The sequence below is a fragment of the Talpa europaea genome, assembly GCF_964194135.1.
Source record: "Talpa europaea genome assembly, chromosome: 3".
Lineage (NCBI taxonomy): Eukaryota > Metazoa > Chordata > Mammalia > Eulipotyphla > Talpidae > Talpa > Talpa europaea.
Window position 1 is genome coordinate 32,763,307 of NC_140069.1, and position 16,378 is coordinate 32,779,684.

The 16,378-nt window shown below is 40.1% G+C and overlaps 1 protein-coding gene across 1 annotated transcript; it reads left to right on the forward strand.

Annotated features, from left to right (window-relative positions):
* Positions 1–12,053: 12,053 nt before the first annotated feature.
* RBM12B (RNA binding motif protein 12B) lies at positions 12,054–14,936 on the forward strand (the record flags this gene model as incomplete). Its single annotated transcript, XM_084230892.1, has 1 exon — positions 12,054–14,936. The coding sequence occupies exon 1, from the start codon at positions 12,069–12,071 to the stop codon at positions 14,934–14,936; it is 2,868 nt and encodes a 955-aa protein (XP_084087018.1). The 5' UTR covers positions 12,054–12,068.
* Between the last annotated feature and the right edge of the window lie 1,442 nt (positions 14,937–16,378).

Consider the following 16,378-nt stretch of genomic DNA (forward strand, 5'->3'; position numbering starts at 1 on the left):
ACTCTATAGAACAAGGCGGGGCTTCACTTTAGGGTCTACATATATGTGTGCTACTGCTGCTCTAGAGAAAACCAAAAGGCAAATGAGAACATGAGGGGATTGATGAATTGAAAGTCTACAAAGAGGGTAAAGAGAAGATTCAAAGTGTAGAAGTGGAGGTTGTGGTTAGGAAGGGAAATAAATGAGTTCAAGGTCTTAAAGTTGGTGCACTTTGTGTGGTGAGCCTTGCACTTTCCCAATCTCTAGACTCTTTGTGCCAATGACTACTATATTTAAGCAATTGTGGTGTCAAATTCAATACGTTCCAGACTGAACTTGGCTTCCTTGATGAAACACTCCTGGTTTTCCTCCAGGTTATTTCTAGAATAAGCTTTCTGGTTACTCCTACTCTTTGCCCTTTGTAGGCTTAGTATCCCCTACTTGGTTATTAAATATGGAGTATCTGAGCCCTCAGTCCTAGACTTTTGCCTCTTCTCATTCTTTGGTTCCCCTCCTTGGTGATGTCAGTTATGTCTGTGACTTTAATGACCACTTTTGGCAGATGACTCACATCTTTATATCCAGATCTGAACCAGTATTTTCAATTGCTGGCTTGAAAGCTCCATCTGGGTAGAATGAAGCATTTTTCATTAAGGGTATCTAAGAATAGCTCAGTCTCCATCCTTTTCCCCCTTCCTCCTTGTCCTCTTGCCACTAGTGGCCTCTATGTCATTTAATGGCACCATCATCCAATTTGTAATCTAGGCCAAAAAAGCACTTTGATATTTATTTTCCTTTATCTTTTCATTTCAGTCCATAGCAAGATTTCTTGATTTTCTTCTTCTCAAATATCATCTCTGAAATGTCTCACCCAAATTGAATCCTTTTTTTAACCTCTACCTTCACTGCATCCTAAATGTTATCTTCTCCCATATGAATTAATGCAGCAACGTGTTTTAAAAATTAATTTTTTAGTTTTAGACACTATCAATTGATTGCCTTTTATGGAAGATGAAGGTTTGCTTTCTACAATGCATATTTTCTGAATGTGCATTTCAGATCCCCATCTTTTATATTTATTTTAAAATTTCAATTAGAGTAGCAATCAGTTCCACATTATTGTAACTACTTAAAGCCTATTCCCAACTGAGTTATATGCCATATCACAATTTTTGTCTTTTTCTTAAGGGAATAATTGTCTTCTTTGCTCTTATCATGTACTTACCATTTTTTCCTGAAATTTTCCTTGGAAGTAATAACCTCTTTTCAATGTGTTTAACACATTTACTAAGTGCCAGGTTCTCTTCCAAGTGCTTTTAATCCTCATAACAGCCCTTTAAGGTAGGTATTGATACTCCCAAATTGAGATACAGAGAGAGAGTCAATAAGAACTGCAATTAAGATTCAGGCATCTTTGTTCTTAGCTACGATGTTACGAGGTCTCTTGTCATGGGATTAAAGCAAGAATGATGAGAATATGTAATCTATTAAACTGGAAGAGGTAAAGAGGGTGATGTTAAAGAAAGAGCTCCAGGGCCTCCCTGATGGCACAGCAATCTGCAAAGCTGTCCACAGCCACTGCAACACGAGTTCCATCCCCCAGCCAGGGAACTACCCACATGGCGCAGACCTCCCCTGCCTCGCCCGCTGCTCCTCTCAGCTGTGCATTTCAGTAGATCTGCCTGTTCTGCTCCCCACTGTGTCTGGTGAATCCTCTCACTCCCCCCCACACACACACCTCTAGCCTGCACCCTAGTTCTTGTATGCATAAATAAAATTTTAAAAAATCTTAAAATTTATATTTTTGTATTAAGGCTTTCTTCATTAATCTGGTGAATCTTTGCTATTTATGTATGTATGTATGTATGTATATACTTTGTCTTTGTACTGTACGTACATTGGAATGGAGCACACTGCAAAAGCTAATTGGAAGGCTTACAAACTAGGTGGAGCTTCTTGGCATGTCTACAATGTCCAGGGTGATTTGTCTGGGCAGTTCATAGGGCATTCCCGTGTTGGTACATTCTATCCCCACTGCTCACCCCTTGTGCTAATAAATTTCCAGGCTCTTCTCCCTCGAGAATTTAAGCCTGGCTGCTAGGGTTAGTGGGAAAAGAGTATAAGTTTCATCATTCTGTTTCATAATTCATGTAATACCCTTCTTTTATATATATAGAACCCCTGATCTCAACTGTACTGTTTGTTCCCTAGTCATATTCCATCCAGAGAATAAACCTGTAATCTTCTGCTGTAGTGGGGGAGAGACAGGTTTCTGGTACTGGAGGGAAGGGGTCTTAAATTCATGTTTTTAGTGCTTTATAAATTGATGTTCAATTAACTTTTTCCCCAACACAAGTTTGATACCTCCTCGTATGTCTTTGAGAACTTCTCCAATTGCTTCTGAGCTTTTCCCACGGTCAATTTAGGATTTAGACCTCTTGGATTCACAAAAGAAATGATCACCTATCCATCTACTTCCTGCTTGGAAAGTTTTATTGCTGCTACCTCATGCCCTATTATTTTCATTCTTGTCAGCTTTTGCTTCTTTGTGAACCTCTTTTCTGTTATTTTATTACGATATCTAGAAGGAGTTGAAGTAAATGCCTGTGTACAAACTGCCACCTAAAACTAGAAACCAAAGTAACCTGCTAACCTGTCTTCATACACCTACTCTTCCCACCCTCTGACCCATTTTCCATACCAGAGTAGAACTAATCTTTTGAAGTACAATTCCAATGTCACATCTTAAAATAGCTCATTGGTTTTACAGTTCAAAGTTCAAAGTCTTTAACATGACACACCGGGCATGACTTCTTACTGCACACCAGTGTACTCTAGCAGCACTGGTCTTCATTCAGTTTGCTGAATGCTGCTGTCTGTCCACTCTTTGTCTGAACAAGCTCTCTTACCTCACCACTCCTATTTCCCTGTACCTTGCTAACTCCTCTTTTCCTCTCACTTCATCCATCAATTCCTTAAGGAACTCCCCCTGCCCTTTGTGACCAGGCAGGTTCATCCCTTGAAATACTGTCACAGAACCACAGATTTTTCCTTTATAGCTCTTATCCCTATTGTAAAATTATATCTAGTTGAAGAGCTTGCTCATTTGAGTTTCTCTCCTCTCCGAGACTGCAAACTTCTGAAGAACAAGGACATGCCCATTTTTTCCTCACTCTTGTCCCTTTAGTACCTGGAGTTGTGCACATCCCATTGCAAGAGTTTAACACATATTTATTGCAAAGGGAAAAGTCTCAAAATTTGCCTTATTCCCCTCATCCACTAGGTTATTGCCTTCTTCCAAATTAAGTGGAGCTTTATGCTTTCTCCTCTCATTTTAACACTGGGACGGGGCAGAGGACCAATGTGGATTAGGGTCTGGACCACAAGGTCTCTGGTTACAGCACTAAAGAACAGAATTCTCTGTGTCCACATGACATGATGTCAAACAGAGTATCACACACCAGTTATCAATTCTAAGGGAGGATTCTGAACACTTGTGTCCATTCTACTTTGGATCAGAGTGACCAAGGAGAACACAATGCAGTCAAATTCTGAATGGGACAAAACTTTCTATACACATAGAAGAGACAGAGCAAGATCGGTCTCAAAATTGGTGTTGGTGCTCATGGCTAATGGTCTCTTCTAGTTGGTGACATAGGCAATTGGCCTATACATGACACCCTTCTCATGCTGCAGTGGAAGGAACCCAGTGCCCTACTCTGGGAGGACAGATTTAATAATGGGGTTGGCCAAGTGCCATATGGCCCACACACTTTATGCAAAGACAAAAGAGTACTCATTGAGTCCGAAACAAGGGAAGATGATAGGTGATAAGCCAGGCATACTCTCTACAGGCTCTTTAACTCTTGGTAAGGAAGTGTTCCATTCTCCAAGGTCCATTTGCATATGGCTGAGTGAGAGCTAAAATATTAGTATATGAGATTGTCTTTTTCAACACGTGGTCTTTTGGAGTCTCTTTTTTTCTTACATTTGCTTAAGAATTTCTCTTTAGAATGATTTCTTTCTCTAGCTTCTTCTGTTTATGTACTTGGGACTGGATAGAATCCAGAGAAAGGAAGTCTAAGAGGAGACATTCTATTTCTGACGGGGTCCTGCCCACTTACTAGGAATGGGTTCTACACTGAGCTTTGGGGGCAAAGTTTCAGCAGTAAAGCATGAGGATTTTATCTAATACCTTGTCTGCATGACTCCTTTGTTAACCACTAACAGTGGTAAGTTTTCAGCATCTCAATCTCCTCTAACATTCTGCTGTGCAGACAGGCAGGAACTTCTTACCTCAGTTGAGAAGCTGTCCAAGTTGGAATGTTGGGAGTCCCATTTGATTCTTATTTACCACATGCTCTCATTTGTTGATTCTGTTAAGTTCCTAGAATCTGAGTTCTGTCATACACAATGGAACAAGCTCTTTTATTTACTCGGTGCCCAAATAATGCTCCAAACATCCCTAGGTGCTTTCAGTTGTGCCTCTGAGGATCACTAGAGGGGGAAAATTGTCAAGGAAATGCAGGTCACCAGAGTAACATGTAAGATTTCATGTTACATGCCTTTATTGATGCTTTACTATATTCCTTTAATATTTTAATATATAACTAGCTCAACAGCCGTATTATCATCTTCAATTAATAGGTGAAGAAACTGAAGCAAAGGTTCAGCAACAAAAGTGATACAGCTAGTACATGTCAGAGTGAGGCTTATCATGGTATTCTGATTTTTGAGCCAGCATTCTTAATTTCTAAGTTATATTGGAGTTTATTGTGAGTTAGGGATTACACTAAGTGTTTTATAATCATTATTTCTTTTGGTCTTCATAATGGACCTGTATGGTGGGTACTGTTATCTTCACTCTACAAATGGAGAAACATAATGGTAAAGAATTCATCCATAGACACGATGTAGCAGAGCTGGAACTTACACTTGTTCTGCCTGACTCAAGAGCCTAGTTCTAGCCCTAAGCTCTACACATCCACATGTGATGACTGGCTGCATGTGTGTGCTGTCTGCTCGGCTAGAGCACAATATGAGCTAGAGTGTGAGGAAGGAGAACTCTAAGTTCTTCACCTCCATCTTTCAGGAGCCTTAGTAAGATGCTTGTGCAGTCTATGATCAGTGCTAGCTGAATTAAATAGGCGTCAAGGTGTGCAAGAAGATAAAGTCCTTGGAGTTCAGAAGATTGAGGAACTCAGACTAAGTGATGAAAGGCTATTCTTGAAGGATGTTGAAGAGAGAGGAAGGGCAGCTGAATCATTCAGGAGAGTAGGTAGTGCTGCAGTTGTGATAAAGCCCACGGGGAGGCACAGGCAGATCCAAAAATAGGCATTGCTTGGGTTGGGGGGTAGGTCACATGATTCAGGATCTCATCTTCTGTTTCGATACTGTTTTCTCTCTCTGTTCTCTAACATGACTAGGTTTTCATGCTGACACACCAAAAGCTCAAGAAATATTCAATAGATAGAATATCATGTAATTAAATCAACTACCTAGACTGAGACTTTCCTCTCTCTCTCTCCTCCCCCCCACCCCAATTGTAATGGTATAGCCATTTGAGAGAGGCAGATAGCACAGAAAAGACAGGCTTTCAGGGCCTCCCTGGTGGGGCAGGCGGTTCAGCGCCGCACTGTGAAGCTGTCTGCAGCCTCTGCAGCACAGGTTTGATCCTGGCTTGCCTGCCGGCGAAAATCCCACATGGCAAGGCAGACCTCTCCTGTCTCGCCCCTCCCCTCAGCAGTGTATTTCGTCAGTCTGCCTGTTCTGTTCCCCCCTCTGTCTCTGGTGAATCTTCTCTGTCTCTGGTGAAGGAGTCTGGCAAAACCTGTCTAAACCCGTCCAGGGGAAGGAATCTGATCTAAGCACATTTGGCCAGATGAGTTTTATAATAAGTGCTGATTAAATGATAGCGGTATTTTTATTTAGATGGATGAAAATATTTCCAGGTACCCTTACTGAGAAACACTTTTGAAATTAGTTAACTCCTCATGTCCTATTTCCATGTTTAGCAAACAATTCTGATCATTTGACTTCATTTAAAGAGTGTATAATTTAGAGAGGAAAATGCTGGTCAGCCTGAGTTGACCTCAGTTTCACTTCAGTAGTTTTCTTCTTGTGAATTAATATTGACAATATGATAGCATTGCTGGAGCATTGCTTCTGTGTGCTTGGTTAAAGGGAGTCTGCCTCAGAACATAGAATCTTCTCCCAGTGTGTACAGAGATGTAGTTTTTGAAAGCAAATGACTAGGGTTCAATTCTTGGCTTGTATTTACCTATGTAACTTTGGGCAACATTACCTAGCAACCTACCATGCAATCCTTTATGCCTGTTTTCCTTATTTGTAACATAGAAAATAGTAGCTTCCTATGAAAGCAGTTGTAATAATAAAATGAGATAATGTACAGGGCCTGGTACAAAACAACCTCTTAATAGATGTTAGCTTTTAAGATAAAGATCGTTAGATCTCAGGCCAGGATGAAACCCTGCCCTGTAGTGACTAATCAAGCTAAATGCTACCTAGTTAATAAATAAGTCTAGCTTCCGTACCTACTGCTTGTCTATGGGTCATATTGACATTTGAAACAAATTACTAATGCATAGTCGCAGCTATTTACATGTATTAACTTATTCAACACTTTCTTCAAACCTAAGAGGTAGGTACTACTTTTTTTTTAAAGATTTATTTATGCATACAAGAACTGGGGTACAGGCCAGAGGTGTGTGGGGCAGGGGTGAGTGATTCACCAGAGACAGAGTGGGGAACAGAACAGGCGGAATGACTGAAATACACTGCTGAGGGGAGCAGCACAGGAGAGGTCTGCTGCGCCATGTGGGTAGCTCCCTGGCTGGGGATCGAACTCGCGCTGCAGTGGCTGCGGATAGCTTCATAGGTTGTGTCTTAACCTCTTCCACCACCAGGGAGGCCCCATAGGTACTATTATTATACCTATTTTACAGATGTGGAAATGAGGCATAGGGAAAATATTTGCCCAAGCGAGTAAATATTGGCTCCCACCCCAGGAACCAGCTTTTATGACTTGTTAAATAGAATACCTCTTCTCAGTTATATCATTAAATTAATGAAGAGGTATTTTACAGTGAGGGATTCAAATCTCATTTTTCTCTCATCTATAACGTAGTTTTTGCTTTCTTAGTGAACTTTGAATTCATCCATAAATGTATCAAGTAGTTATAAAACATGGTGGGTTGCTTTATTATTTGCAAAAAAAAAAAAAAAAAATCAAGCCCAAGGTTGTTCATCAGCTATTTCATCGGAGGGATCACAAAACATGCCTGTAGTTGTACTTTTCCCCATCTTCCAGACTGGCTTACATGTTCTCATATTTCAAAAAACCAGAAGGTGGAGCAATAAATGAATACTGGCACTTCCTCACGAAGTTATTAATGTGTGTAAAGCCGAATAAGCATGCATTTATGAAGGTCCTGGCTGTTGGTATTGTACCTAGGGAACCTGTTGAGGTAATAAACGAACGTTTCTGTGGCTTGTTCAAGAGTTTTTCAGAAGACGCTTACACCAAACAGTAACTGCAGCGCTGAAATGATAACAGAAGCCTCTACTTTTGCAGCTCTTAACGCCGGCAATCGCGAACGTTTGAGCACAGTACCTACCGCAGCTTCACTACAACGAACTTGCCGACTCGGAACTCTGTTTCTGAATCTCTCGGTTCCGGGGGGGTGGGGGCGCCCGAGTCGACGAGCACGTGAGCGTGCGCAGAAGCGCTGCACACCCCCCGCCCCCCCACCGCCCCGGCCGGGCAGGCGCGCTGACCCGCACCGCCTTTCTTCGCCTGACAACGGGAAGCGAATGCGCGTCGGGGCGCGTGCGCAGACGCGGCCGGCTGCCGGGGCGGTGGGTTACGCCTGGAGAGCGCATGGGCAGACAAACTGTACGTCCGTTTGTCCGGAGCCGAGGGGAGAGTGGGCGCCATCTTCTTCTAGGCTCGCTGAGGGCCCTGCCTGCGCTGCGGAGGCTGACGCGACGGAGTGGCCCCCGCCCCCGGCCTTGTGTGTCCGACGCGGCAGCAGCGGTGTGTGTTTATTGCCAAGTGCGAAGCAGTTACCCTCGGGGCGCCGGGGCCGGGCGCGGGTGGCGGTGGGGCGGCGGGACAGGGAAAGGCGGGGCCGGCGGCCGCGCCAGGAGTTAGCGTAGATTCTGCCGTTAGGGCCCCCCCTTGCCTTGCCAGGCGCCTCCTCGCTCGCTGTCTCCTTGTGCTGCGCTGTGTACGCTTCCCAGTCTTCTTGACAGTGGAGCGCTGCAAGGGTTGCATAGGTATTTTTTTTTTTTTTCCTTTGCTATGTCATCGTAGCCAGGCGTGGTGGAAGAGCACGGCAGGCCGGGCTCGTTAGCGTTGCGGAGGGCCCGAGTGCTCGGCCGGGTCGGGAGCACCTCGCCCGGGGCGATGTAGGGTGGAATATCTGCCCTTGAGGGACGGCGTAACGGAAGGGCGCGGAGGTTGGGCGGTCCAGGTTAATTTGAAGGCTGCTTTCACTGAAGGTCTGGAGACGGCATCGGATCCCACGTAGCAACTTTGGCCTGGCGCGAAGGAAGGAAGCTCTGAGCCCCGGGAGTATGGACAAAAGCTTTGGGCAATAGAAACGCTATCTTCGGATGCTCCCCGTTTGAGGAGGACGGCTATTATGGGAAACGCTGTGCCTGTGGATGCGTCTTCATTTGCAGTTCCTGTTGGGGACTACGGCTCTCTGTCGACTAGCCTTTGGTTTTTATTTTAATCATCTACGTTATAAAATGCTAAAAGGCACATCATCATAAAAGATAATTGTGGACCGGGGTAGATTATTTCCTGCAGGATAAACGAATGCGTTTAGGGTCTGTACTTCAGCATAACTTGAGTTTTAGGATATTGTCGCATTTTTCTTAACCTCACTAATTCTGGAAAATGACTTGTTAGTCTCTAGTTAAAATCAAACAGATCCGAGATGATACCTATTTAAATTCATTGGTCTTCCCGTTTTCCGCTTACTCTTGCCTTTGCATAATCTTTACTGAGAATGGTGATCACGTGGGATGAATGGTTGGATAAAATCAAAATTAAAGTGAGCTTATCAAGTGCTCAAATAAGCCTGTAAGGACCTACTTCCTTTTATTCGTAGGTTGAAAGACCTAATGGATAACTAAAATCATCAACACAGTCACAAAAATAACTTGCATTCATAAGTAGAAAAAATTTAAGTTCAGAGTACTTTGGGGGTGTTTTGTGTGTTTCTGTGTAAAGTTCTAGAGTGGATTTTCTGCGGAATTTGCTTAAGGAAATAACAGGGAGCTATAGCAAAGGCAATCATTTTGAGAGCTGGTCTGTTATGTAGATGGTTTTCAAGGTGTGTTGTAGAAGGATAAAAGAGGATAAAAGGTACATTAAGGTACTTAAGGGCAAAGAAAGTTTAAGCATTGGTTATATTTAACTCACAAATAGAACAATATTTTAAATTAGTCTGCTTGAATTGGAATTAATGAGATTTGTACTCATGTACTGGTGAGAATTGTACTACTTAAACATTGCTTTTAAATGTGGTGGCTAGAGAGGATAACTTATTAGAGAGTCTTAGAATTTGACATAAAATTATTCCTTGACACAGTTCAAGGATACATTTATGTAGATACATTTATGTCCACTGGTCAAATTCCTTCTACATTTGTTAAAAAATGTGTAGTAGAGGCAAATGAAGGGTGGCTTACACTGCTTTCTAAAAACACATTAAAAGCCAAAAAGGAGCAAAGCAGTTTGCATAGGAAGAGAGCCCTGGAATTTAAATATGAATAATTATTTCAGAAGGCATTAATAGTTTTTATTACAGTGTAGCTGGGGATATTGGTTTGTTGAAGGAACTAGGCTTATACTGAGATTTAAAATTTTTTTTTGGTATTTTTTTTAATAGACATTCTTTTAGAACTTCTTTTTGAACAAAATGTACAAAAGGTAAAGAAATTTCCCTTATACCCCAACTTCCATATATGTATCCTGAAAAAATTTTAGTAGTAAACCTCACTAATATTTTTGTTATAAACATAGCATTAATAATAATGCAGATGTGGAATATGCAAAATAATTTATAGATATTAGTTTGTAGTTTGCTATTTTAGTTTGTAGTTTAAAAATTATAATTTATGAGCCTTTTTCAAAGGAAAATAAACCTCGCTGACCTCAAAAGATTATGTGGAGGAGTGTTATGTCTAAGTACTGAGTTGAAACATTTATTTACACATGAACATAAAACTTATAATTATTAATTTAGCAGATCTTAATTATATGGTAAGACTACATTAATATTATTTTGGATATCTCTGAAAGTGGTAGATGTAAGTTTCTTAAATATTAAGTTGAGATTTTTCAATAGTTAACACGATCATCACCAAATATTCCAATTTAATATATTTTTTCTTTTCTACATTATCACTTGTGTTTCCTCAGTAGAATATAGACAGTTGTTTGAGATGGATTAAAGTTAGTGACATTAAACTTTTATATTTGAACATTTTTTGTTTGGCTTGAGATAGTTTAATAGTAATTTTTAGGAGTTTATGATAAAATCATGAGTAGTAGTAGCTGAGATTTTTGAATTTTGGGTTATTTTGGTGTTTATTTGCCTTACCTATAATGGATTCAGCAAATTTTGGTTTGATGTGTGGAAGTGTGAGCTGTATAGATAGAACATAAAGTTATATCCAAATGATAGCGATGGCTTGGATTTACTGCTTTATTTATTTATTTTTTTTTCATGGAACAATTTTTTTTGGAAGATTTACTGCTTTAAAAATTGGTTTTTGAATTTGAAGCATTAGTGTTTTGTTTAATTGTAGCATTTCAGTGGTTGCCTTACTTTGATTTTGTCCTGTGCTTGAATAGGAAAGGAGACTGGCAAGTGAGTTATTGCAGGATAAACAAATGCATAAAAGATATTTAGTCTTTCCACTGGTGGAAGTGATAGGATTTTGGCAATTTTTGATGCTTTCAAATTATGATTTTACTTTTAAAAGATTTTTAAAGTGGATATAACATTTGCATATAGTGGAATACATAGACCTTAAGGATAGAATTCATTCAGCCTTGATAAAATTTATACACTTATGTAACCTCTCCTCCAGTCAAAATATTTAACATTTCCATCACCCCTTTCCTCATAACACTTCCAATCAAGGAATTACAATTTTAGGTAGGTTTTTTCCTTTTTAAAAACAATTTGCAGATGTCTGCTTGGAATATGTGCCTCTTTCTTGCTGAAGGTTGATTAATTTCCCTTGGAACAAAGAAGACTATTTGTAATGCCCATAGTTGTGATTTCTTTCTTATCTTGCCTCACTTTTAATAGGTAATTCTGAAGTGAATATCATAATCTGGCGTTGTTTAAGCTCAATTACAGAGTCCAAGGATTAATTATATTTCATTTTCTTTCCACAGTTAAGTTGCTTTTACAGAGTTAACAGGTCTCCAAGAAATTAAAAAAAAAAAGGTAAGATATCCAGAGCTTAAGGCTTTTCACAGAGACTTGAAAAAAAGAAAATGTAAAGTAGAATAGTGCATCTAGGTACACATGGATTCTGAACTCTTATGTCTGGTCAGTGATTCATTAGTGGGAGGCAGTTTATTTTGAGCAGAAATTATATACTGACCGTAGATGGCTTTTCTGAATTTGTAAAATTTATTGTGGTTGGTAAAATTCTTTAATACACAAAGCTTTCTTTAAGTTTCAATAGAAGATATGTTTCTAAGTGAGTCTGAAAATAGTTTGGTCTTGTTGTGAAGCAGCACTTGGCAGACTTATAAAGATTTGCTATTTTCGATGCTCATACTGTACGGAATAGGTGATATGAAATGTTTCTTCAAAGTAGTTGGTTTATTTGTATATTTAGAATGGGAATTTTTTTAAAAAGAATTTTTAAAAGTCAGTTATTTGTGAGCTTATATCTTGCTTTCATTTATAAAAGCTGAAGGTAGGAATCAAGTAATTTAAGCTAAGTTTGGGATAAGGTACTTCAAAAATAAGACTTGCTATTATGTGTACCTTTTTGTCTACAGGTCATTATTGCTGTGGTTTGAGCTCAGCATGGCTGTAGTCATCCGTTTACTGGGGCTTCCTTTTATTGCGGGGCCTGTGGATATTCGCCACTTCTTCACGGGATTGACTATTCCTGATGGAGGAGTGCATATAATTGGAGGGGAAAGAGGGGAGGCTTTTATTATTTTTGCAACAGATGAAGATGCAAGACGTGCCATAAGTCGTTCAGGAAGGTTTATCAAGGATTCATCTATAGAACTCTTTCTTAGTAGTAAGGCAGAAATGCAGAAGACTATAGAAATGAAAAGAACTGATCGCATAGGAAGAAAGCGACCAGGATCTGGGGCATCAGGGGCTGGCAGCTTATCTAATTTTGTTGAGGATATTAAGAAAGAAACAAGTAATTCTGGATATGACTCTTCAGTTAATCAAGATGATGGGTTTCATACCAATGGTACAGGACATGGTGATTTAAGGCCAAGAAAGACACGGCCATTGAAGGCTGAGAATCCTTATTTGTTCCTACGAGGTTTGCCTTACTTAGTAAATGAAGATGATGTACGTGTCTTTTTCTCTGGTTTGTGTGTGGATGGAGTAATTTTCTTAAAACATCATGATGGCCGAAATAACGGTGATGCCATAGTAAAATTTGCTTCGTGTATTGATGCTTCAGGAGGTCTTAAATGTCATAGAAGTTTTATGGGTTCAAGATTCATAGAAGTAATGCAAGGCTCAGAACAACAGTGGATTGAGTTTGGTGGTAATGCAATTAAGGAGGGTGACATTCCTATGAGAACTGAAGACCATTCTCCACCAAGAGGCGTTAATGATAGGCATTTTGGAAAACAGTCACGTTCAAAATCTCCCAGAAGAACACGTTCTCGTTCTCCTTTTGGATTTTATGTTCACTTAAAAAATCTGTCCCTAGGTATTAACAAAAGAGATTTAAAAAATTTCTTTAGAGATACTGATCTGTCCAGTGAACAGATTAAGTTTTTATATAAAGATGAAAGAAGAACAAGATATGCCTTTGTGATGTTCAAGACGCAAAAAGACTATAACACAGCTCTGGGTTTACATAAGACTGTTTTACAGTATCGCCCAGTTCATATTGATCCAGTTTCTAGAAAACAAGTGCTGAAGCTCATTGCATGTTATGAAAAGAAAAGACCACCATCAATAGGGAAAGAGAGGCTTGGACATGTTTCTCAAAAATATTCTCAAGAAGGCCACTCAGGCCAGAAGCTGTGCATCTATATAAGAAATTTCCCATTCGATGTTACAAAAATTGAAGTGCAGAAGTTCTTTGCAGACTTTTCGCTTGCTGAGGATGACATTTACCTGCTTTATGATGACAAAGGAGTTGGTCTGGGTGAAGCACTGGTGAAATTCAGGACAGAAGAACAGGCCATGAAAGCTGAACGGTTAAACCGACGACGATTCTTGGGGACAGAGGTATTACTGAGACTTATATCTGAGGCACAAATGCAGGAGTTTGGTGTAAATTTTCCATTGATGTCCAGTGAGAGGATGCAGGGTCATTCGCAGTCATGTGATAGAGAGGACCATTTTCATTCATTTGACTCAAATGATCCACCAGTACACCCAGTTGGCCTTTCTGAAAACTTGAGGCATCAGCAAGAGGACTTGAGACACCTGGATAATTTCAAGCACCCTCAGTCAGACAGGCGCCCTCCAGAAGACTTTAGACATTCTCCAGAGGACTTTAGGTGCCCCTGGGAGGAGGACTTCAGGCGCCCTCGGGAGGAGGACTTCAGGCGCCCTCGAGAGGAGGACTTCAGGCACTCTTGGGAAGAGGACTTCAGGTACTCACCGGAGGAGGACTTCAGGCACTCACCGGAGGAGGACTTCAGGCACCCTCGGGAGGAGGGCTGGAGGCGACCACCTGAGGAGGATTTCAGACGGCCTTCCAAGGAGGACTTCAGGCGACACCTGGAGGATTGGAGGCGGCCTGCCGAGGGAGACTTTAGGCGGCTACCTGAGGAAGATTGGAGGCGGCCTTTTGAGGAGGACTTCCGGCGTCTTCCGCAGGGGGAATGGAGGAGACCACCTGAGGAAGACTTCAGGCGGCCCCCTGAGGAAGACTTAAGGCGTTCCCCCGGGGAGGACTTCAGGCGGCCAGCCCAGGAACACTTCAGGCGCCCACCCCCAGAACACTTCAGGAGGCCGCCCCCGGAGCACTTCCGGCGACCTCCCCAAGAGCACTTCCGGCGGCCATTCCCAGAGCATTTTAGGCGACCTCCTCAGGAGCATTTCAGGAGGCCACCACAGGAACATTTCAGGCGACCCCGAGAGGAAGATTTCAGGCACCCACCAGATGAAGATTTCAGGGGTCCTCCTGATGAAGATTTTAGGCACCCTCCTGATGAGGACTTCAGGAGCCCCCAGGAGGAAGATTTTAGATGCCACTCTGATGAGGATTTCAGGAGGCTCCCTGAGGAAGACCTCAGGGAAACTTCAGAGGAAGACCCTAGACTTCCTGACAATCTTAGACCCCCTGGAGAGTTTCGGAGCCCACCTGATGATTTTAGAAGCCATCGACCCGTTGTGAATTTTGGTCACCCAGAAGGTGGCAAGTTTGATTTTGGAAAGCGTAATATGGGAAGTTTTCCTGAGGGGAGATTTATGCCTGATCCAAAATTAAATAGTTCAAGTAGAGTAACTCCTATTAAGATAATGAATCTTCCATTTAAAGCTAATGTTAATGAAATTCTAGACTTTTTCCATGGTTATAGAATCATACCTGATTCTATTTCAATACAGTATAATGACCAAGGATTACCTACAGGGGAAGCCATTGTTGCTATGATAAACTATAATGAAGCTATGGCTGCTATTAAAGATCTAAATGATAGGCCAGTTGGCCCTCGCAAAGTTAAGTTAATTTTGCTCTAGAGAGCATTTCTAAGTTCAAAATTAACCTCCTCACACAGTATTGATGCAGTAAAATGCATTTGTTATTAAAAGGTGTTTTTTTTTAATTAAATGAAGAAACGATTTTATTTTGATCTGTGAGTAGAACAAATGTAAATATTATGTGAATCTGGTTTTCTTTTGCCTGCAAATTGCCGTTCACCTTTTCTAATTTAAAATTATATATATATTTTTCCCTGAGGGTGGGGGAGAGAATTCCCTGAGTTCATTAATTTTTGTTGATGCCTCAAGACTTGTGTAAAGTAGAGTTGTATTTGGGGAGGATGAATTTTATATTTGCTTTTGTTTCCATTTGTCGTTTACATCTTTTACTCAAACTATATAAGGAAAATGGTCAGTGACTATTGTTCAGGTTTAGCATTTTTATTGATATTGGCTGCAAATTAATGCTCTCTTCCTTGTCTTGAAATATTACTGTGTTAAGCCTCCTGTTAACTATATATAGTTCAAAATGGACAGACTGTGAACTTAAAAGTTTACGTATGTAAAAAGCTGAGGAGATTCTTAAAGTTTCCATGTTCATAACTTTGCGAAGTTTTATAAAAATAAAAAAGATTGCAACTGAATAGACCAACTAAGTAACTGTACTTGTATTTATATAAAAAGAAAAAAGAATTGCAGCTTCTTTTATGAAGATTTTCAACAACTACATAAAAACAATATTTATGATAGATGGGACCAAATATCCTATAATAATAGTGTAGAGTGTTGTATATACTTCCATGGTTTCCTCAACATCTCATCAACCAAATTTGTAAGATTAACTTAAACTACTTAAGTCAAAGATAAGGATGTAATTATAGGTACGAGGACACTTAAAGGCTTGTGCTGGGAAGAATGTGACAGATGGATATAGTTTATATAGCTAGGAATGATTCACTGATAATTCATATAACGTATATTTTTAATTAGAACAATTTTTAAAATTTTGAAACTTTGTACCCATTTAGTTTTTTTTTAAACCCAGTAACTAAATATGATGCTTATGTTGTTGAATTTTGACTTCTTTGCTTCAACATATAATGTAGACATTTTGTAAATACTGGATTTAATTTTCTGTATCCCTAATGATAATATGGTTAACATTTACTGGGCACTTAACTACATGCCAGAACAGTAATGAGCACTTTACATGCATAATCTCAATCTTGATTCCCCAGGCAGGATAGAGTATTCTTTACCTTTGTTTCACAAATGAGATAATGAAGTTTACATTGGTTAAGTGATTTGCATAAAGACATTGTTTAGTAAATTAGACTAAACAATGGTTTAGACCATTGACTTCATGTTCCTGATTTTGTTTAAAGTGTCACATTAATTTTAGTAAGAACCATGCTAAAAATATTTTTAAGAATGATACCTTCTTACCTCCACTGTTTTAAAAGTAGCATTAAAAAAGATAA